Source organism: Acomys russatus, chromosome 16 (assembly GCF_903995435.1).
Source record: "Acomys russatus chromosome 16, mAcoRus1.1, whole genome shotgun sequence".
In the NCBI taxonomy this organism is placed as follows: Eukaryota; Metazoa; Chordata; class Mammalia; order Rodentia; family Muridae; genus Acomys; species Acomys russatus.
The window spans coordinates 31,479,978-31,503,653 of record NC_067152.1 but is presented as its reverse complement, the minus strand read 5'-3'; the positions used below and the strand labels follow the sequence as shown (position 1 = coordinate 31,503,653).

At 48.7% G+C, this 23,676-nt stretch overlaps 1 protein-coding gene across 3 annotated transcripts in view; it reads left to right on the top strand.

Moving 5' to 3' along the window:
- The window catches only part of Marchf10 (membrane associated ring-CH-type finger 10), a 103,175-nt gene that overhangs the window by 74,652 nt on the left and 4,847 nt on the right, over positions 1 to 23,676 (top strand). For all 3 annotated transcript variants that reach the window (XM_051158872.1, XM_051158870.1, XM_051158871.1), the window contains exons 6-9: positions 415 to 1,765; positions 6,216 to 6,385; positions 9,541 to 9,650; positions 18,079 to 18,192. In XM_051158872.1, coding sequence (XP_051014829.1) covers positions 415 to 1,765; positions 6,216 to 6,385; positions 9,541 to 9,650; positions 18,079 to 18,192 — 1,745 coding nt within the window. The remainder of the gene's footprint in view (positions 1 to 414; positions 1,766 to 6,215; positions 6,386 to 9,540; positions 9,651 to 18,078; positions 18,193 to 23,676) is intronic.

Sequence of the window (23,676 nt, the reverse complement as noted above, 5' to 3'; positions counted from 1 at the left end):
CCTCTCCTGAACCTGTCTGGGTGCCATAAATGTGAACCCACACACATGCGGACTCACAGGTGTGAGGGCCACAGGTGAACTCACTCACGTGTGAACTCACAGGTGTGAAGGCCACAGATGTGAACCCACTCACAGGCAGACTCACAAGTGTGAGGGCCACAGATGTTAAACCCACCCATGTCAGGAACTCACAGGTGTGAGTGCTGCAGGTGTGAACTCCAAAAAGGAGAGTCCAGAGGCAGTAAAGGTGGGTTTCCCTCCCATGCTTCTGGTACCTCCTGCCCTCGGGCTGCCTGAATTTTATTTCTCCGGAGCCTTTTTTGTTGCTGTTGCCTTTGGTTGGCTATCATGCTTAGCAGAGTGGGGCTTTCTCCCATGGGTGCTTTTAACGGAATTTATCTCTTCTCAACACAGATCTGACTGTCCAACAAGAAAGCCTGATGTGTCCAAATGAGACAAAGCTAAAGAAGCCAGCTCGAGAGAAAAGAAGCTTAGCCACGCCCTCACAGTTCATGAGAATGGCCGGGAAGCCCCTGGAGAGACAGAGAAAAGGAGACCCAAGTGCTCACCCCCAGACTGAGCCCCACGCTGCCCTCTCACAAGCCTTCCAGCCACCAAATGGTTCTCAAGTGCTGACTGAGCCCTGGGGACCTCCATCCCTCCCTGCCACAGTGGTAGGACCAAGAAGGGCACCATTTAGTTTCCACGACGAAGATTTCTACTCTGTATTGTCATTAAACAGTGAACAAGAAAACTATGACACAGAAGAGGAAACCCGCATGGAGGAAGAGCTTCTGCTGCTTGGGATGCGCTCTCCTCCTAGCCAAAAGAGAAGCCGATTTCTTGGGGCGTCAGCCACTCAAAGTAAAAATGTTGAGGGAAATGCTGAAAATCTCAGAGGAAATTCTCGAAGATGGAATGAGCCCAGTCCTGGGTCTTCAAGAAAAAGCAGTACCATTGAGTTAGCAACAAAGCCAACTTCTGCTGGGCAAAGGATGCTCCAAGATACCACGCTACTGGGGGAGTCGGATAAAGAGAATCCCGGTGGGGACCAAGAAGACGAGAAGACCGCTCTTCCACAGGACACCAACTCTGATGACATCAATCGAGTCGGTGCCGAAGATGTACCCAGCGACAGTCCTGTGGAAGACAGGTCTGCTATTCACAATTATGAGAGAGACTGGCAAAATTACTTAAATGGTTCAAGGAATTCGTTCGACTGCTTACTCTCTGGGAGACCCACAGCTCCAAGGTCATCCATGAATGCATCTTATAACACTCACAGATCAGTGCTGCACTCCACTCTGATAGACGACGTCCCAGCAAGCTTGCCCATGTCGTCTGTCCTAGTCCCCAATTCAGACTTGGAGGAAAACCTAAGGTTCAATGTACGCCGGCCACTCTCACCTATCAGAAACAGAAATCCATTGGCCACCGCTGAAAACTGCAACGATGACATCAGAGACGCAGAGGAGACAGCTTCCACAAGCCCAGCCCAGAGGTCGCCATTACTGGCAGAAGACCTCCTATCCAACCCTCAAGGCAGCATGGCGTTGGGGGACTCTCCCAGCTCGCCTACAAGAAGACCTTTACAAGGCCATTTCTATGTGCCTGGGCCCCTGCAGGAAAACATGCCCTTTACTTTCTTTGCAGTGTCTGATTTTCCAAATCAAAATGATAATGGGACCAGTGTTGGTGTCATGGATGAAAAGGGGGCCACAGAGATAAAGGCAGACCCCGAGAAACTCAGGAAATTGCAAGAAAGGTAAGGACTTGTTGTAAGTATACGCTCCCTCCTTTGCCACCACTCCCCGCCACCCCCACCTCCCCGCCTGTGCTGCAATAGCCATTGCTTTTATTAGAGAAATGTGGGAATTTTAAATTGCCGCCATGTTCTTCCCTGACATGTTAATGAGATTGCTTCTTTTGAGAAAACCGTCCCTATTTCATTACCCTTAAAAGATATGTACGTACAAAGAAGAATTTGGCAGTCCTGCTCAGTTTCACCTGTATATCCCCAAAGTACCTTTTTCCTTGAATATTACAAGGAGGACAAGGACTGGCCACATGGCTGAGCGGGTACAGGTGCCCACTTAGGAGCCGACCAATCCCCAAGACAGTAGAAGGAGGGACCTTCCCACTCCCACAGTTACTGTCACTGTCACACACACACACACACACACACACACACACACACACACACACACGGGGTGAGGAGACAGAGGGAAGAGGGATGTTTATTTATTTGGTTTTTGGAGACAGGGTTTCTCTTGTGTAGCTTTGGCTGCTCTGGATTCGCTTTGTAGACTAGGCTGGCCTTGAACTCACAGCGATCCACCTGCCTCTGCCTCCCAAGTGCTAGGATTAAATGCATGCGCCACCACGCCCAGCTGGAATTGTTTTTAATAAAAAGGAAAAGAAAGAAAGGAAAGAAAGGAAGAAAGAAAGGCAAATTTCCAGGAACACAAAGATGCGTGGTGGCACAGGGCTCTCTCCTCTCCACAGAAATTAGCTGGGTTTTGTTTTTTGTTGTTGCTGTTGTTTTTTGTCTTTTTAGTTTTTTGGGGTTCTTTTTTTTTTTTTTTTTTTTTTTCCCTGAAAAGGTTGCTAACTCCCCAGAGAAGGAACCATTCAGCTCTTGAAGTTCACAGCTCTCCCTCCGGAGAGTTACTGCAAATTCAACCAACAGTTCTAGAATTTAAACCTTCCAAACAGTTACCATAGTTACCCCAGTTCTCTGAAGGGTGGGGCTGGTGTAACCACTGCCTCCATGTTAAATGTGCTTGTGCGCTCTCTCTCTCATGCATGAGAGAGAAAAACAAGATTCTTTTTTTGAATCGCCCTTTTCTTTGATCTTCCCTTCCTCATGAGATGAGTTTGGTATATTTCACAGCTATGAAACTGGATACTTTTTAAAGCCTTCGTTAAACACTGTCAGAATTCTACCATCTCTTTTATGATCGGTGTTTACTGTGCCCAAGTCTTGACTTGAGGATCTGGAAATTGATTCTTGGAACATGAGCCCTCTTTGTACACGTTAGTATGGCTCCTCCGGGCCATTAATTACTCTATTGATGTCCATTTGCAAGCAGGAAAATTTCACCACAACGAATTAAAAATGGGAAAAGAAGGAGCAAGTCAAACAGACTGCTTACACACTCTTCAGAAAGAAGAGCTTGCTTTTCTTTGTTTCCAGTGTGTGTGCACCTATGTGTGTGTGTGTGCACGCACGCACACATGTGTGCATTCCTGCCTCTGTGTGTGTGTGTGTGTGTCTATTAGTGACTCTGTGTGTACACAAGTACATTTGTGTACCTGACCACATAGAGGCCTGAGCTTGACAGCAGGTGAATTCTTCGATCACTCTCCGCTGTATTTATTGAGGCAGGTTCTCTCACTGAACCAGAGCCTTCCAGTGTGAACCAGTCTGGCTAGCTTTCCCCCAGAACCCCCATCTCTGCCTCTCAAGTTCTGGGATCACAGGCGGCTCCACACCTACCCTGCTAAGAGCTTCCTAGTTGTCGGCGCCTTCTCTTTTCATAGTTAAATAAGCTCCAAGAAGAGCATCCATGGTTAAGGCCAAGAGACCTCATACCCACCCATCTTCACCAATCCCCAGATGCAGCTTCAGACATGCCTGTCAGATGTCTGGATGTCTTTGGACTCAGAATAGGTTTCTTGCCGGGCGTCGTGGCGCACGCCTTTAATCCCAGCACTCGGGAGGCAGAGGCAGGCGGATCGCTATGTGTTCAAAGCCATCCTGGTCTACAAAGTGAGTCCAGGACAGCCAAGGCAACACAGAGAGACCCTGTCTCAAAAAAATAAAAATTTAAAAATTAAAAAAAAAAAAGAATAGTTTTCTTTTAAAGTGCAAGTGTTTCTAGGCATGGGCCTCTGCATTAAGCAGCTATCACTTGTGAAGTATTTGTCTTAACATCTTACTATTTGTCATTTCAAAAGTGTCCGTCTTAGGAAATTTTCACAAGCGAAGATTTGTTTCTTTTGAGCTAACATCTCACCATGCAGCCCTGGTTGGCCTGGAACCCATTCTATAGGTCAGGCTGGCCTGAGACTCCTAAGGGATGTGCTTGCCTCTGCCTCCCAAACACAGGGCACTTGTGGGGTTTTCCCTTGTGAAGAAGCAGTGGTCCTGAGACTGTCCCTACTGGTCTACACAGCCACCTGCCATGTTCTGTAGACGCTGAGCAAGCCCTCTGGCCCGTGTGAGGGATTGCGGCCCGCCCGTGTGAGGTGTGAGGGATTTGTTGTGCTCCTTTGGCGGCCCTCACCTTTCCCTGACCTGGTGTCATGGCATCCTAACGTCTTAGCAGCCTTCCTCCCACAGTCTTTAGAATCCTTGACGACACAATTGAGTCTGCCGCTGGGGGCTCTGGCAGTGTAACCATACGGAACCTCTGTGCTATTCCAGCAGTGCTGACAACTTGGACAGGCTGAGTCTCGATTTGCATGGCAGCACCCTCCCCTTGTGTCTCTCTGCTCTTCTAGCACTTTCCTCACAAAAGCCCTTTGCTTCATCTCTAGTTCTTTCACTTGCTGCTGCTGTTTGCTGTCGAAATGATATTTTTAAGTCTAACTCTTTGTGGCTCATGTGTAGAAACGTAATTGACAATAATTTTTACTTTCTCTGTGTTTTGTTAAGCTCAGGGCTTTGTCTGTAGATTGGGTTTCCTATGTAGAAAATAGTTTTGAATGTGAATAACATTTTCATCCCTCTCATTTCAAACCCTGTATTTTTAATGTTGTTTTAAATCTCACAGTTTTGCGTCAGTCTTTTAAGGACGCCTGGGTTTATGTTAGATGTTTATTGCCTTTTGCTGAGTCTCCTTTCAGAGCATAGCCCACTTGCTTTACCTAGAAACACATACCTGTCAGCCGGGCGTGGTGGCACACGCCTGTAATCCTAACACTTGGGAGGCAGAAGCAGGCAGATCAGATCACTGTGAGTTCAAGGCCAGCCTGGTCTACAAAAGAAAGAAAGAAAGAAGAGAAATACACACCTGTGATCAAAGGGGACACACATGTATAAGGTTCACAATGTGCATTGTAAAGTTGCACTTTAAGGAGTTTCCAGGTGCTGGGAAGAGAGCTTGGTTGGTCCGGTGCTTGCTGTGCTCTAATGAGGTCTGCAGCTGGACCCCAAAATCCACATAAAACTCCAGGCCGAGACCAGAGAATCCCTGGTATTCGCTGGCCAGCCAGTCAGGCCAACTGCTATGCTCCAGGTTCAGTGAGAGACCCTGACTTAAAAATCAAGGTGAAACAGATGGACGGCACAGCACAGTGGCACGTGTATCTAATCCCCGTGCTCAGGAGGTAGACACAGGCCAATCTCTAGGAGTTTGAGGCCCAATTAGTTTACATGGCAAGTTCTAAGCCAGCCAAGCTACACAGTAGACCCTGTCTCAGGAGAAATAATAATAAGGTGGAGAGCAATGGTGGAAAATACCCAACATCAACCTCTGGCCTGTATAAGCCTATGCACACACACACACATGCACACACACACAGAAAACTTAAAGTTATTCCAGCCAAACCTAGGATGTCATTCCTTACAGCCTTTGCACTTGCTACCACACAAAGACCACTCAGGCGGCCATAATTATTTTCTTCTAGTATTTTTATTCTCTTATTTTATACAGCACAGAGGCTAATGACATGGGCTATTGTTGTTGTTGTTTGAGTTTGCATTTCTTAACATAATTCAAAAGCTTCAGAGGCCAGCTTTGAACACAGAAGCTCTGACTATGGCTCCTGTGAGTGTACCAGCTTACACAGCCGGCTTCCTCAAGGTGGCTGAGGCAAGAGAGAGTGGCTCAGTGTTTGCTATAGGCCTCATCCCTCATCCCATCCCCTTTCATACTGATGGGCACTGAAGCCATGACCTCCCCCATGCTAGGCAAACACCTAACCACTGAGCTACATGTCCCATCTCACTGCTCACTTCTTGATTGGTGCTGCTGGTCCCTTCCCCTGAGCTCACACTTCTCTGTAACACATCAAGGATCAATAACTCCACCGGGAGAGAGCCTCACGGGGTGGGAAGGCACAGTGGATGAGCCCCAGAAACCCAGACAGCCAAGGCATGGGGATTGATTGCTCCTTCTTCCTTCTCCCATGAATGCCCTGGGAAATGGTATTTGTGGAAACAACAAGCATGGGGGACTCCTGGTTACGAGGCCTTGTTTTCTGTTTAGTCTCCTGGAGGAGGACTCGGAGGAGGAGGAGGGAGACTTGTGTCGCATCTGTCAGATAGCCGGGGGTTCCCCAACCAACCCCCTCCTGGAGCCTTGCGGCTGTGTTGGAAGCCTGCAGTTTGTTCACCAAGAGTGCCTGAAAAAGTGGCTGAAAGTGAAAATAACATCAGGTAGGTGGGGAAGGAAGAGAAGCGAGCGTGCTGCGGCATATAATTAATCTGAGACGCCTCAGTGTGGGCTTGGGAGCCTTGTCAGCAGCTCACTGTCAGGGGAACACGGCCAAGCACAGGATTCTTGCTTATAAATGCTGTGATGGGAGGGGTAAGTGAACGTGGAGTGTGTGTGTGTGTGTGTGTGTGTGTGTGTGTGTGTGTGTGTGTGTGTGTGTGTTTAAATCTGAGAGAATCTTGGAAACAAATTCTCCTCCTGCTTGAGGTCTCCACAAAGCTTACCTTCTAGGAGGAAGGAGGGAGACAGACATGGGTTGCCAGGAGACCCCCGGCAAGCCTACAGTAGGTAGCCCTGTCCAGTTAGTAGCTGGTCCATCATGCGAGACCTGCCACCCCCAAAACACACAGAGACATGTACTTCATTTGTGGTGGGGAGGGGTGTCACCTAAGAACCCAACCAGGGGATGGCTACTCCACACTTGAGAACACTTGCTGCTCTTGCAGAGGACCCAGGTTGAGTTCCCAGCACCTCACATCAGGCAGCTTATAGCCGCCTGGAACTCCAGCTCCAGGGATCTGCTGTTCCTGCTTCTGGCCCCTGTGGGTACTCTCACACACACACACACACACACACACACACACACACACACACACACATACTTTTTTTTTAAGTGCAAGCAATTCTGCCAGAGGGTAAGAAGCATGTCACTGGGATTTTCTAGATCTCTATTAAAGAGCTTGACAAGTGGCAATTTTGTCAGTCTGATCTCATAGCTGGGCATGAAGACCCTTCTCAGTCACCCCAGGAAGTGATAACCTAAGTGCAGACACATGGGAGGTTGGCTGTAGTGTTCTTGGCAGAAAGTACCAGGTTTCTTTGCCTTTTCTAATTAGGGAGGGGCTAGAGCATCTGGTCAACTGAAAGGGGCCCGCTGTTTCTTTCACACCGCCCTCCCTGGGATCGGTACCCCTCGGCCAGGCCCTGTTTCTCTCCTCTTTCTTATCCTTATCTGTGTCTGGTCTGATAAGCTGGTCGGGAGCCTTACAGTCATAGCTGTCTGCCTTCTCCATGTCATCGGGGAATCATATTAACTGACACTCTCCCTCCATGGCTGCCTCTTCCCTTCCACAAGAAATAGAACCAATCCTCAAATGCTTAAATCTACATCTACAAGCAAAGAATTCAATCTTGGCTGGGGGAGGGGACTTTTGGGAGGGTGGACTATGGTTACTAGTGGCTGCGGTGGCTTGCCCCTTCCCTGGGGAGATGCAAACATCACACCTCCTCACAAAGCTGCCATGACAAACCAAAGAATGATCCCACTGAAGTCTAACCTGGAGAACCAGGGAGTTTACTGGGCTTACAGAGCACAAATGAGGTTCTTGGCAGGATCGCAGGTGACCCCAAAGCAGCTGCACTGGGAAGTGTTCACCCATAGACACATAAATGGAACCCCAATTTGACTCACCTCCCCAAACATATATATGCTAATCTCTTTCTAGACCCTCCAGCCGTGCAGTTAGGACAGAAATGCATTCAGATGGCTGGGAGGAGAGCCTAGGATCTCAGTGATGGTCCAGCAACTCTTCCCCTTCTGCCTCCTTGCCAACAAACCATGAGCCCTCTCTGTCATAAGAGACACTTGCGAGCAGTCACAGCTGACCTGACAGCCACTTGGCTGCATCTCCTAGGGAACTGCATTCTACGACAGCCGAGCAGAGGCTTTCCCTTACTAGAAATTCAAGCCAATTAAACATTTATCACAGACCAAAAGGAAGAAGAAGAAGAAGAAGAAGAAGAAGAAGAAGAAGAAGAAGAAGAAGAAGAAGAAGAAGAAGAAGAAAAGGCAATTTAAATATGATACTTTCTTAGAGCTAGAATGTGTTCAGCAAGATTAGAATGGAAGATCCATGGGGGGGCGGGGGGCAGCCACCAAAAGCATTGTTGATGACTTTGGGGAGAGAGAGGGAGAGAGGGAGAGAGAGAGAGAGAGAGAGGAGGAGGAGGAGGAGGAGGAAGGAGGGAGGGAGGCAGGGAGGGAGGAGAGAAAAAAGAAACAAATAGAAGCAAGCATACAAAATGCAGACGGGGAGATAAACTTTTCACTCCCACCCTTTAACAGTCTCTATGATTTATTATTTCTTTATATCTACAGTAGAAACCTAGAACTGGGGCATACGCTTGCAAAGCCCTGATCACTAAATAGATGCAGGTGACTGATAATGTTTCCCAGCAAGAAACACTAACTAAATGCTGCACCTGTACCAGAGGAACTATGTGGCACTTCTGTATCCCCAGAACAGCCATGGTACTGCAAGCACAGGTCACGTGTCCATAAGAACAGCAGTGCAAGGAGCCTTCTCTTACCCCTTGTCCCAAAGGAGACTGGCCTCAGGCTTCTGCAGGCCCCAGACACCCCTGTAACTAGAACCCTCACTTGGGCCCGTCTCTCTTTCTTCGGGTGAGAGCGAAGGTATATCTGGCAGCCAAGCCATTGGCTGAGGATACCGCCTGCTGTGGGTCTGACATTAATTTATTTATTGCAGAGCTATGTCAGGTCTGCGAGGGGTGAGGGAGGCCGTAGGTCCAACAGTCACTCCACTTGCAAAGGCCAGTGTTAGAGAGGGTTTGCTTCCATGTAGCAATTCCAATTTTATGAACCATTATGTTTACATATTTAGATAGAAACAAGATCTGTTATTTAGACATCATGGAGATTTCACCTGCCTGAAGCTCAAATAATAAATGACCACAGGAGGAAAAAGATGTCCAGAGCTCAGAGGCAAGGTCACTTTCTCCAGAAGATGACTGACTTCAAATGAAAACCACTGAAGCTTGGAATTCATAACACACACAAGCTCAGTCTCAAAATAGCACCTGCCCAAAATGCTGGCACAAACAGACTCAGGGTTGCATATAACCTAAAAGTGTGTACGGTGTGTGTGTCTGTGTGGTGTGTGTGTCTGTGTGGTGTGTGTGTCTGTGTGGTGTGTGTGTCTGTGTGGTGTGTGTGTCTGTGTGGTGTGTGTGTATATGTATGTGTGGGGTGTGTATGTATGTATGTGGGGTGCGTAAGTGTGTGTGTGTGTGTTGAAAGAACTTCTAAGAACTTCTGATCCACTCTCTTACATATGGTTCTTACTCTTAATTCCAGGAGCAGACCTAGGCACTGTAAAAACTTGTGAGATGTGTAAGCAAGGCCTACTAGTCGACCTGGACGACTTCAACATGACCGAATTCTACCACAAGCACCAGCAATCCCGGGTAAGGCACATCACTGCCACTTTCTCCCTGGTCTAGAGTAGGCAGAGGCTCTAGAGAGGTGGCTCGGTGGTTGAGAGTATTTGCTGCTCTTGAAGAGGATCTGGGTTGGGTTCCCAGCACCCATAAGGTGGGTCACAATTGTCTGTAACTCCAGTTCCAAGGGATCCAATGCACTCTTCTGGCATGTGTGGGCACCAGACACACACACACACACACACACACACACACACACACACACACACACACACACACATACATACATATACATGCACACATTCATACACAAAAAATAAATAAAATAAACAAGTCTTTAATTATAAGTAAAGTAGGTTAGAAATTCGTGCAGAAAGCAACTTGATCTCCCTAGTCTACCGGTTACAAAAGCCCCAGTGGAATATGGCTCTAGATCTCTTTGGCTCACTTTGAGAAGGTGTGCCATTAAATTGAAACACTGGAGGACTGAGAAGTCTCGGCCATCCAGGGTTGACATCCACCTGCTCTTAGGGGGACACAGGGGAAGGTGGAGTAGCCGACTGAACCCATTGAAACAACAAGAAAGTCTGGGCAAGCCTCAGGTCCAAATTTGCTGAAGTAATTTAATAATAACAACCAAAACTTAACTCAAGGTCTTGGAGGAATCGGTCCCCAACTTAAATATCAAGTAAACCTGGGTAATGAGGACCAGCATTACCTAAAGCTAATAAGCATGAAATAAATGCTTACTGTGTGCTTTTTAACACCCAGGGAACTGGGGAGTGGGATAAGTGGGGAAAACTCTCCTGGGGCATTTGGAGTACATTGCTGAGAATGTGAAAAAGTTAATTAACCTCGGGTGGGAAGGTGATTTATGCCCAAGGAAAAAGTTAATCACTTAATTCTCAGGCAAACAATCTCTTTATTTAGACTACGCTCTACAATAGAGAAGCAACAAGCCACACGTGGCTAGTGAGAAGGAGGCTGGTTCTACTAATCAATACATGTTGTACATGATAAATACACAATAAATACATGGTACAGAAAAGTAAACTATCACATAATTCTATGTTAAATTTATACTTCCTGCCCTGGCTAGTTTTATATCAACTTGACACACGCTAGGTCAACTGAAAAGAAGGAACCTCAATTGAGTAAATGCCTCCACAAAATCCAGCTGTAGGGCATTTTCTTAATCAGTGATTGAAGAGGGCGGCACCAGCCCACAGTGGGTGGTGCTATCCCTGGGCTGGTGGTCCTGGGTTCTATAAGAAAGCAGGCTGAGCAAGCCATGGGGACAAACCAGTAAGCAGCACCCCTCCATGGCCTCTACATCAGCTCCTGCCTCCAGGTTCCTTTCCTGTTTGAGTTCCTGTCCTGACTTCAGTTCCAGGGCATCTGATGCCCTCTGCAGACGCCAGGCATCATGGGGTACACAGACAGGCAAACACTCATACATACAATAAATAATTTCCAGAAAGAAGCAACGGGTTCTAGTATGGCGTTTTCATATGCATGTTCACACATACCCTTGTAGGACTCACAGAGGTCCTTGTGCTCACACATAGGCATTAGGGGAGCCTGGCATGTTGGCTCACAGGGTGGTTCTCTCAAGGGACAGAACACAATGCCTGTTATCCACCTGGGAGGCTGGAGAAGAGGCACTTAATAGCCTGCTGACCTTCGTGCTTTCTGTGGCTAGAGACATTTTTTTTTTTCATCACACACTTATTGTAAGCTTGGGTTTTTTTTTAATCTATAGATCCTATCTTTATGAACTTTACAAAGTGTTTCAACATAGTCGCATCTGATCTGTTTTTAGCTTTGTTCCTCAGGAAGGTTTGTGTCTGCTTTGTTGGCACGTGAGACTGAGCTAACTAGGCCCTGAAAAGTTTTCACCAAATTGCCCTGTGCTTAAAATAAACCACTCATGGTCAGACTCCTGGAAGTTTGAACCAAGTGTGGCTACTGGGTCTTGTTGAGTCAAGGGGCTGACTAACACCCAACTGTATGAAGGTCATTCTGCTGGCTGTGAAGGTCACGGGAACCCCTGTGTACCCTGAGCTGTCCTTTCTTCCCTCACCTCTCGCCCATCCTGTCCTCTCCTCAGATAAGGTTCCCACCTTCATACAGAGCGGGTGTTACTCAGCTTCCATTGCTATAAAGAAATCCCTGAAGCTTGTGTTTTGGCTCCTGCTCTGGAAGCTGCAGTCTAAGGTTGAGAGACCCCATTACTTTGGGTCTCTGGTGAGAGAAGCCTACTGTGCAGAAGTGTAGTGGAGCTAAGAAGCAGATGGAGAAAGCGGAAGAAACTGGCTCTCAGCAGTCTCCTCGGAGAGCGCACATGGCTAAGGACCTCCCTAGGTTCTCCTTCCTAAAGGCTCCCACCTCCCAACACTGCCACCCCGGGGACCAAACCGCTGACACATGCACCACAGCAGGAAGAGCCTTGGGGGAGCACTGATCTTCCAGAAGACCCAGGTTCGATTCCCCAGCACCCACAAGGCGGCTCCCAGCTGTCTGCTCATACGCCCTCTGCAGGCCACCATGGGCACTTCATGTATGCAGTGTACATCCACACATGCAGGCAAAGCACTCATACACATAAACGAATCTAAAAACTCTTTTAAAAGCAAAGATGTATGCCAATGTCTCAGGAACCACATGAAAGTGGAACGAAATACTTAAAGGTCCTGCCAGCCTGGAAATCCATTCTCTGTAAAAAATTGTCTTAAAAACTGGAAGCAAAATGGAAACTTTCTTAAAGAATTAATACCAAAAATAGAAGCCATATTCTGGGAGCAGCAAGATGTCTCATGGGTAAAGGTGCCTGCAGCACAAGGCTGACAACCTGAGTTCAGTCCCCAGAACCCACTTGGTGGAAGGAGAAAACTGACTTCCAAAAGTGGTCTTTGCCCTCTTCCTATGCACCAACCGTGTTACACACTCAAGTAAGTAAATAAGTCAGTAAATGTCACATTGATAAGTTTGGATTATAGACCAGGCAGCTTCACACCCTTTCAGCAAACACTGGACTTGCCCGTGTGGATGCTTGCTATCATGAGGGCTCCATGTATAGCAGGAGATGCCATCTGGGCCTGTGTGAGTATACTCTGATGGCCGGTCACACAGGAAAATCACCTAGCAACACATTTTCCAGAATGTGTCCCTGTGCTTAAGCAACATATAGCTATAATTATACATTGAAATAATGTTTTAGATATACTGGGTTAATAAAATACCTTGTTCATATTAATTTCACTGGTTTTTTAAAAACTCACATGGCTGCTGTAATTTTCAAATTGCATATGTGGTTTGCATTTGTGCCTGGATTACTATTGTAATGCATTGTTCTGGTCTAGAGGCAGTCAATAATATTTATTATAAAATACAGTCAACAAATGTTTGTCACATGAGTCTAGTGCAGGATTACCATTATAACTTAAACCTACCCACCTTTATAACATGATCCAAAAAATTAACAATCACAATTGCAAAGCACATAATTTTAAAACTATAAAAATTGTTAACCCAAATGTCTCCCTTACAGGGAACTAAATTTGACTCTTATGTATTCAGACCTTTTTCTGCAAACATTTTGACAGCTATATAGCAGGTTTGGGACCAGCATGAGCTACAGAGACTCTGTCTTACAAAACCAACAACAACGCCGGGCGGTGATGGGGTGCGCCTTTAATCCCAGCACTTGGGAGGCAGAGTCAGGCGGATCTCTGTGGTCAACAAATCTGTCCAGGACAGCCAAGGCTACACAGAGAAACCCTGTCTTGAAAAACAAAAACACAAACCAACAACAAAGACATGTAAAAATCCCCCATGGTTTACCACCCTAACAACAGCTTGTAACCTTCCTGTCCAAATGCTGAAGCCCACTGGCCTGGGATGCAGACAGGTGTCATTTGTTTTCAATTGTGGGAAAATATCCATAATATAAAAGGTTAATGGTCAAAGCTTTTACTGAGTACCTACTGTATGCCCCACACAGTGCTGGGATATATGGGAGTGCCCAAGACCAGGACTGTCTTCTAACTAAGAGCACAGAGGGGAGGGGGGCACAGAGCCCGGGCTATGGAAAAGGTGAGGGTCACACCTGGGTCACCTGTGCATTTGTTTGCTGAGTCCATGCTGTGCCCCAGGCACTGGGCCAGACACCAGGAGTCCAGGTGCAGAAGGGTGTCCACAGACCTCAGGCACAGCGTTCACCAAATCACACTTTTAGTTCTTGCCTCCCACAGGATGTATTTGTTTTGCAAAATATTGAGGCCACCTGTGTTAGCTCAATTTACATAATGCCTGCAGGAAACAGGCAGAACAGAGGTCACGAGTCCCCTTTTATGAATTGGAGTCACCCTGGCACTGCACAGTTAAAATTGTATTGCTTACCTAAAGTCACAGTGTCGGAGGGCCCTCGGCCGCCCATCTCACCCAAGGAACTACTCCCATTGTCTCCCAGAGGTGTGCCCCTGCCATGTTTGCCGTGGCACACAGGAGGATTATGGTGGCCCTCTGGCAGTCATTTCTTTGTAGCACAGGCCTGACCTTGCTTCATCTCAGCCAAAGACAGATGCCCTTGGACCACGTGCAAGTACCTAATCACTTTTAGACCCTGGGCTTCTCTGGAACACACCTAAGGTTTCATTGAAGGCTGAGCTTTGAGCTTCTGCCCTGTTAGCTAGATTCTCATTCTCTACAGCAGAGAAAATGTTTTTATTTTGCTTTTTTTTTTTTTTTTTTTTCAAGACAAGGTTACTCTGTGTAGCCTTGGCTGTCCTGGACTTGCTTTGTAGACCAGGCTGGCCTTGGACTCACAGAGATCTGCTTGCCTCTGCCTCCCTGAGTGCTGGGATTCCAAGCAAGCAAATCTCTTAACCACAGTGACTATCAAAGGAAGGGCAGGCTAGGTGGCTCACCTAGTAAAGATGCTTGTCTCTCAAAAAGGGCTTAGTTCCACCCCTGAAACCACACAAAGGTGGAAAGAAAGAGCTGCCTCTGCAGAGATTTCCTCTGACCTCTACCTGTGTGCGTGCATATACACAGAGACACACACACACATACACACACACATGCCCACACACAGACACACACACATACACACACACACAAAAGATAGGAGCTGGGGGGAAAGGGAATGGCTAGTGGGCAGAGAAGCTCTCAGAGCTCCTGTCCAGGGTGCCCCATGCCTCCTTGTCCTAGGGTCCCCAACCTGACTGTAGGCTGGTGGCAAAGGGAACTCCGCACGAGAGGCAGAGTGTGATGTGACTGGGTCAAGGCTGGCACCAGTAAATAGCTCTACGAAGTGTAGCCCCCAGGAACCCTGTGAACAGACTGTTGCAGTGGACGGAAGGGGTGACTCTAGGTCGCAGGCCAACACGCCTCTCTGATTGGCCAGCAAAGCCCTTGTCAGCAGCTCATTATGCAAAGAGTATTTATGGTTTGAGTGACAGGTTCCCTCCCACGGAACTGAGAAGAGGCCAATCTACTAAAAGTGACTTTTCAAATTATCTGCAAGAAACATTAGCGGGTATTTTCCCATCTGCATGCCTCCGGGTCTCATTGAGCCATAAAAAGTAAATGATCTTCCTGAATGCTTTGACAAACTGGAGCATTACAAGCCGTTTTCTGGATGGTTGCTTTGTCATTTTGAGCCACAGAGTCTGCTTCAAAAGCCCCCCCCCCCACCCACCACACACCCCTGCAACAGATAAAACCCTTTGGCATAGAAAGGAGCAAGGTTTGGTTGTAGTGGAGGACCTAAAAGGCATGCTAGGAAGGCTTCCTGGAGGAGGTGGCTTTGGCTATAGTCCTGAAAGGAGGCAGCAAGCACCGACTTGTTGCGGTGGGGAAGAGGAATGCAAGGAGATGGATGAAATAGAAAATGTGAATAAAAAAAGCCAGATTCCAGCTTTGGGTAGAAGTCAGAGGCACTTGAGCACACACACATACAATCAAAGGCTAAAAATAGGAGCCTAAGTATTCTGGACCATTGAGTTTCAGCCTTGAAAGGCAGACAGAACAGAGGCCTCTCACAGTGACCTTGAGGCCACTTGTCACACCAAGAACCGGAGACAGCCAACTACACAAGGAAGGGCACATCGATCCTTGCTCAGCTTCTGAGCTTTTCCTGACGGCCACTTGGTCCTGGGAGACCTGGGTTCTGGCCAGCCTCCTGAGCTGCCCTTGACCACCAGGCCAGTGAAGCGCTGCAGCTGCAGGAAGATGAGGTGCCTGAGGTGGACGCCCTGTCACATCTGCGCTTTGTTAACCTGAGTACTGTCAATAGTTCTGACCCTTCCCAAGGATGCTGTAAAGCGCCCTGGCCTCTGCAGAGGAGTTCCCCCCGCCTCCCCGGGGGCTAGGTGGGTCCCTGAGCACGGGCTGACCCAGCCTGGAACACCACCACCCATGGGATTGGTGGTGGGGGACAGATGAGGGTGGTAGGGTGCCCCATCCCCCTCTTCTCCTTGCAGAGGGGAGTGCTCCAGGGAGGGATGACTCAGGAAGGGCCCTGCAGCACAGAGACATGGGCCGGATGTCCAGCCCTCCCATTGCAGCTCCTGCTCCAAGCAACAGGAAGAAGCAAGCACAGCCCACTTGCCGACAAACAGCAGAAGCATTTACAAGCACAAGATATGGAGTGCAAAACAGAGACCAGTGTCTAAGAGCCAGGGAGTTAATGCCTGGGACAAATGAGACTCACCAGGAAGGCTCCCACAGGAAGTGACGCCTCTGAAAACTGTAACAAAGTTATAGAGAAAGTGATAGAACAATTTTTAAAATATATGCATGAAGCCGGGCGTGGTGACACACGCCTTTACTCTCAGCACTCGGGAGGCAGAGGCTGGTGGGTCACTGTGAGTTCGAGGCCAGCCTGGTCTACAAAGTGAGAGTCCAGGACAGCCAGGGATATACAGAGAAACTCTGTCTCGGAAGCAAAACAAAAACAAAACAAAACAAACAAACAAACAAAATATATATATATATAAACAACAGACCAAAGAAAGGCTGAGCAAAGGCCCGGAGGTCCCCAGCACCTGCCAAGACCCTAGTTAGTTACCATGTATAGGGAGGTAAATAGGACCAGACAAGCTGAAGGACGAGGTGAGATCATTGCTAAGGCCATGAAGAGCTACTGAGGTCCAGAGCCTGTTCTCTAGGCAAAAGAGGGTCTAGGAAAAGGATGCACACCCACCCATGTGGCGGGATTGTAAAGTGTGTCTTCTGAGAGCTTTACTGACCAGGACAGCAGCAGTTACACAGTTAAACACACACACACAGGGTGGGGGGTGGGGGGCAAGCGGGGGGGGGGGGAGAGAGAGAGGAGAGGGAGAGAGAGAGAGAGAGAGGAGAGAGGAGAGGGAGAGAGAGAGAGAGAGAGAGAAAGAGAAAAGAGGAAAAGAGTGATATCCAAACTTTCTGCCCAGTCTGGTCTCACCACCTTCCCAGCCTGTGCCAAAGTTTTGTGAAAATCCCAAACAGCGGTAGGGATGGGGGAGCATCCATCAGACCCACCCCTAGCAGAGGAGCTGTTGGCCCTTGGTGGCTGATCCAGGAGAGAGCCAGTTTTATTCAGGAGTGAGTGTGGCCCCGTAGGAAGTCCCACGGATGGCCACACATGCGTGCACATAACGTAGAATTGGATTTGATGGGTTATAAGAGATGAATAATAAGAAAAGGATATAATGTGGGGAGGGGGACGAGTCTGGGAGGATTAGTAGGAGACTGAGGGATGGCTGTGAGCAAAATATAGTGTATACGTGTAGGAAATACTGAAAATAAATATTTTTAAAATGCAAAACAAACACCTACCGGCATACTTTAGTCACACCAGCAAGGAAAGAATTGTGCCCCCACCATGGCCTATTCTCTCTCTCTCCTCTCTCCTCTCTGTGTGTGTGTGTGTCTCCGTCTCTGTCTCTCTCTCTCTCTACACACACACACACACACACACGTACGCACACACACACACACACCTTTCTGCATTAACACCCCCCCCCCCCCCCCCCGCCACCTGTCAACAAAACTATCTCCCTCCAATGTCGCACTTGACCAGCCTCTCTGCTTCTCTGCTTGGCCTCGGCCATAGCTGTCTGTGACCAGGGAGGGTGCTCTCCCTGACATGATGAGGCAGTCAGGTCCCACCAGCGAGCCCTGAGGCACCCTGCCCTGTGTACCCCACAGCACTGGGTTCAGTGAAGTCTCTGGGATTCCGGGACTCAGCCTGGCAAGTGGGACTTTCTCAGAGCCTCCTGCCCTGGGTAGCAGAGAGCAACAGGGGCCTAGCTGTGCTCCTCCACCCTGGGCCGCCTCCTTCCCTGGGTCCCGAAGACAGGCCCTGCTCTAGACTTGGGCTTTCTCGCTTCCCCTTGGTTTGTTACCTGTGCCTGAGCCCGGGGAATATTTTGGAGATGAACTTCTGGGTTTTCTCTTGCGCTTGCAGGCCCAGAGCGAGCTGATGAACTCGGGCTTGTACCTGGTGCTGCTGCTCCACTTGTATGAGCAGAGGTTTGCAGAACTCATGTCACTGAACTACAGACAGGCTTCCAGAGAGAGGGTAAGTCCCGCTCCAGGAGGAGCCAACGGCACAGCCCACAACACCAGGGATGCTGGTTCTTAGCCATGCAATCTCTTGAAGTCCTCATGATCACTTGATGAGGTCTGGGACTGTCACTCTGTTAGGCCTAAGATTTAGTAGCCGCTAAGTGTATGTGCAGTGGCCTGTGGTCTCTGGCAGGCAGAATCACGTGATTGCTTACTGTCAAATGCTAGTAATTAGGTAGTAGTCAGTGGTCATGTTAGTGAAGGAGTCTCTAGGGAGAACCACCGTGCCGGCCCCCCCCCCCCCGCCGGCCCCAAACAGAGGTGTGCAAAATGCTGTTGTTAAGTGTAAGTGTACACTCTGTGAGGGTGGGTGTGCTCTGTTCAAGCAAACGGAAGCTGTGCAAAAGCAGGGCATTCCACACCGGAGAAGGAGTGAGTAGCCACACTCTGAGATGTCAGTTTTGACTGTTGGTTTAGACCCCAGGGTACAATATGTGCAGTGTGTGTGTGTGTGTGTGTGTGTGTGTGTGTGTGTGTGCGCGCGTGTGTGCGTGCGCGTGCACGCGCGCCCCCATTTGAGCCCTTGGGGACTTCCCACTTCATCACATGGCTTCCCATGGCCACATGACACAAGAACCCTGTGGGAAAAGGAGAACCACCCAGTCATGCCAGGGGCTGACTGCACTGCCAGTGTTGGGGGGGCTCCCAGGACCTCTGTTCATGTCGGGGCATGACAGGAGGGCTAGCCAGCGTGGCAGTGGAACAAGCCAACTCCAGCCCTGAACCCCTCTTTCTCTTTACTCCCTTCTCTCTCCTCTTCTTCTCCTTTCTCTGCTTTCCTCCTCCTCTGGTGGAGGGAAGTGCAGACATCCCCCAACACCATCACTGGCTGGAGGCTGGAGTGCAGCCTTTCCTGACACCCCACACTCCTGCAGCTCCGTGGGCCATGGTGAGCTGCACAGAACCACTTCTGAAAGCACTGCATTCGGGGGCCCTTACTCACCACCTCAGTAGGCAGGAGCAGATGGAAGTCAGAGTTCAAAGCCAGCATGGTCTACATAGCAACACCCTATTTCAAAAACAAAGCTGTAAAGCCCATGCTGTGTTGTGGGCCTGGGAGGAGTGCAGTTTAGTTGATCGAGCGAGTGTTTGTCTCGCCTCCAAGAAGCTCTGGGTTTGGTCCCCAGAGCCACACAAGCCAGGATTGGTGACATTTTGGAGACAGGAGCAGGAGGATCAGACATCTTTAGGGTTACATAGCCACTTCAAGGCCTAGGACGTGAGGATCCTGTCTCTAAAAGAGAAAATGCTGAATTCAAATCACTGCTCACAGGAATTGTAGACCCATTTCTCCTTTTTTTCTGGGTTAAGTTTTTTTTTTTTAGACCCTGAGTGCTCAATGACAAAAAACAGGCTGGGTGTCTGCCAGCTTATCTTTGGAGTAATCTCACCCTCTTTGTGACCTGGGCCTCCCCTTCCTTAACTTCCCCATGGTTTTAATGCAGAGACAAATTCTTCATAAAAATACTTTTTTTTAAAGAGGGAAAGTAGCAGAAGCAGGAAATGACCCTTTGTTAATATTTCTGCAACTTTATTTTCATAATCCTGAATCTTTTAAAGAACTTTTTATTACACATGGAACTTCAAAGCATCCGGGTTGCTGTGGGTTACAGATGGCCAGCAAACACAAGCAGCAGCATCATCCAGTGGGGCTATAAAGCAAACATGCAAAAACCAAACAGTACAGTCTGGTGGCTGAAAATCAAGGCCCTACAGCATTGCCTCTCAGGAAACTTCTGGCAAATCTGTTCTGGAAAAGGAGTAAGCTGGGCCAAAGGCAAGCTGGGAACCAGGGCGGAAGGGACCAGAAAGGACCAAGCAGCACTCTTCTCATCACCAGCTCACATTTAACTTGGGAAACCCTGAAATGCATCTCACCCACTCCAAGCACGAGGCAGTAACTGGTTATAAATAGGCAGTGAAGAGGCTTCCACAGGGGCTGGAGAGATGACTCAGCCATTAAGAGTTCCTGCTATTCCTGCAGGGAACCTGTGCATGCCCACATCAGGGGCCTCTCAACAGCCTGTAACTCCTACTTTAGGAGACCCACGCCCTCTTCTGGCCTTCATAGTCACTGCACTCACATGTACATACCCATAGACAGACATAGACATGTACATCATTCAAAAGAATTCCTTTTTTAAATTAATTAATTTTTTGTTTGTTTGTTTGTTTGTTTTTTGAGGCAGGGTTTCTCTGTGTAGCCCTGGCTGTCCTGGACTCACTTTGTAGGCCAGGCTGGCCTCGAACTCACAGAGATCCTGCCTCTGCCTCCTGAGTTAATTTAATCTTTAAAAAAAAAAGAAAAGAAACACCCACATGAAAGCAGGAAGACAGTAGACAGTATCAAATGGATACTCTTGTGGATTTTTGTCCCAGGATTCGCAGAGTCCGAGGGTAGCTCTGCCCTAAATTGGAAGAAAAACCTTCCTCCTTTGCTACCGGCACCAGGGAAGTGATACCTCTTGTCTGTGTCTCATGAAGAGCCCTCGTGATAAATGCTGTCCATGGGGTGACCGCCGTTTTCTCACTCTACCCTGCATTGTGCTGAACCAGGGGCTGAGGTGAAAGATTGGTCACTTCCTTGTCATTGTGATAAAATACTGAAATAAGGATTTATTTTGGAGCATAGTTTGACGGGACAGACATCCAACATGGCAGGGAAAGTACGGCAGGGAGACCAGCTTGTCTATGGTAGCAGGATCATGAGGAAACCCACTCACATCTCAGCTGACCAGACGGCACAGAGATGAATGCTGCCTTTCTCCTTTGACTTTTTTTCTTCTTCTTCTTTTGAGACAAGAGCTTTCTATGTATCCCCAGCTGGCCTGGAGTCAGTACGTAGACCAACCAGGCTGCCTTTTGACCTCACAAATCTGTCTGCTCCTCCTTCTCTAAGAGAACTCTGGGAGTGAAGGTATGTGTCACTATGCCTGGCTTCTTGTATTCTTGGGAGCCGTGGGATGGCTCCACTCACATTCAGTGTGGGTCTCCCCCCCCCCCACCTCTCTCTGGAGAAGCCCTCGCATAGATGGTGTACCTCATCACCACCCTACCTGTTTCTTCCTTTCTCTCTTTAAAAAAAAAATACACACACACACACACACACACACACACACACACACACACACACACACACACCAGAAGAGGGTATTTATTTATTATTTATCTATGTACGGGCCAGAAGAGGGCACCAGACTTCATTATAGATGGTTGTGAGTCACCATGTGGTTGCTGGGAACTGAACTCAGGACCTCTGGAAGAGCAGTCAGTGCTCTTGACCTCTGAGCCATCTCTCCAGCTCCCTAGGTGTTTCTTAATGCCGTCAAGCCAACAATGGAAGCTAGCACTCACAGATGGGACTCAATCAAAGAAAGTGACCGTGTGACCTGTGATATGATGCTGCGGTGCCTCTTCTCTCTTGAGGAGCTTACGGTCAAGCTAAGGGGACAGAATTCACATCTATCAACCCAAATACTAATAACTGGGAAACAGCATATGGGCAGGAGAAGCCACGGGGCCTGTGAGCACACAGAGACTGTGAAAGCATTACCACACCTCCCCTAGCTGGGACTTGCTGGGTCCCCAGTGGTCCCAAAAAGAGACAGTTTCTGTGCTATTTGACGGTAAAGCCAGGCCTCCTAAACCAGTCTCTTACTTAGACACAGGGTGACTCACAGGTGGCTGCAGACCGTGTAGTGGGCATTGTGGATTCCAGGGACTCTGGGTGCCAAATAAAGCTACTGTGAGGTATCTGCTTATTCTTTATAACTTGGGCACGGAACCACAGTTCTCCAGGGCCTGGAAAATGTCTGCTGCGTAATAGACGCCGAGTCGGGCTTCACAGCCCAAGGATTTCCTGACTCGGAATCTACTTCTTTCAGGTGGCAAGTCTTGAGTTGCATTTTAGAGAAAGGGACAGTACAAGTCTGTAGAGAGAAGTCAAGGAATATTCGTTTATCCTGCTCATCTACTGCATGCTAGGTCCTAAATCGCATCCTGGGAAGACAGGGATGCTGCAGACAAGTGCTGCCTACGAGAGGCTCAGCATCTACAGACAGAACACGTGGAGCTGGAGAGACGGCTCAGCCGTTAAGATGGAGCGCTACGCTTGCAGAGGACCGAGTTTGGCCGCCAGCATCCACTTTGGGTGGCTCACAGTCACCTGGAAATCCAGCTGTAGGGGATCTGACACCCTCTTCTGGCTTCCGAGGGCACCTGCATTCATGTGTAGACACACTCACAAACACACACACAAAGTAAAACAAATAGCTGGGCATGGTGGCGTACGCCTTTAATCCGGAGGCAGAGGGAGGCGGATCCCTGTGAGTTTGAGGCCAGCCTGGTCTACAAAGTGAGTCCAGGATAGCCAAGATAATAGGGAAACCCTGTCTCGAAAAGCAAAACAAAACAAAACAAAAAAACCCAAAATATTTAAATAAATTAAATAATTGAGAACACGCATGTGTAGCCAAGGGGATCCCAAGCCTGTGTGTATGTTGTGATAGAAGACTGAACCAGATGAGGAGATCCAACTCTCCAGCTGCTGGGGAAGCCTGGCCTTGGACCCAGCAGAGTGTGCCCTTTGCCCTTTGCCCTTGTTGCTTTAACAATGTTGCTTGTCATTACGGCTTTTGTCAGCTGACTCACAAATGAGATGATGCCTAGACTCTTGAATCTTGACGAGTGTGGCAGATGGCCTGTGGTGGGTGGGGTGGGAAAGTAGAATCAGCGCAGGAGACAGGCACAGAGCCACGGAAAACTCCCCACGGTCCAAGAGTATCAAGACGCTGCATGGCAGGGGCTGGCAGGAAATGAGCCTGAGGTGTAGGCAGGATGCAGGGCTGGAAGGCTGAGGTGTGGCTCCGGAGGCTACTGGACAGTGTCCAACCTGGGATTGACATCCTGGTATTTGGGTGATAAGTGCGGCAGACACCTGGAGGGTAGGTAGGAAGAAACCAGCTGAGTGGCTGTTACAGTGGCATAAAGAGATAAGGAGCCCGGCAGAGAGAGTATAGGTGATAAACAGTTTTCTCTTCCTCCCTCCCCAACTGTGGTGTGTGTGCGCGCGCGCGCGCGCGCGTGTATGTGCGTGTGTGTGTGTGTGTGTGTGTGCGTGTGTGTGTGTGTATGTGTGCGTGTGTGTGTGTGTGTGCGCGTGTGTGTGCGTGTGTGTGCGCGCGCGTGTGTGTGTGTGTGCGTGCGTGTGTGTGTGTGTGTGTGTGTGTGTGTGCATGCACAGAGGAAGGACGCACTGATGTTATTCTATGGAGATGCCCAGCAGAAAGCTGGCCCTTCCTTTCTTCATGTCAGGTACTTGTGGCAGGAGCATCTCCAGGGACCACAGGACCCCAGCTGCCTTGGCTGCTGCTGCCTAGCTCGCCCCCTAGTCTGATGGGGCACAGTCTGGCCTGGATGGGGAAGCTAAATGGACTTT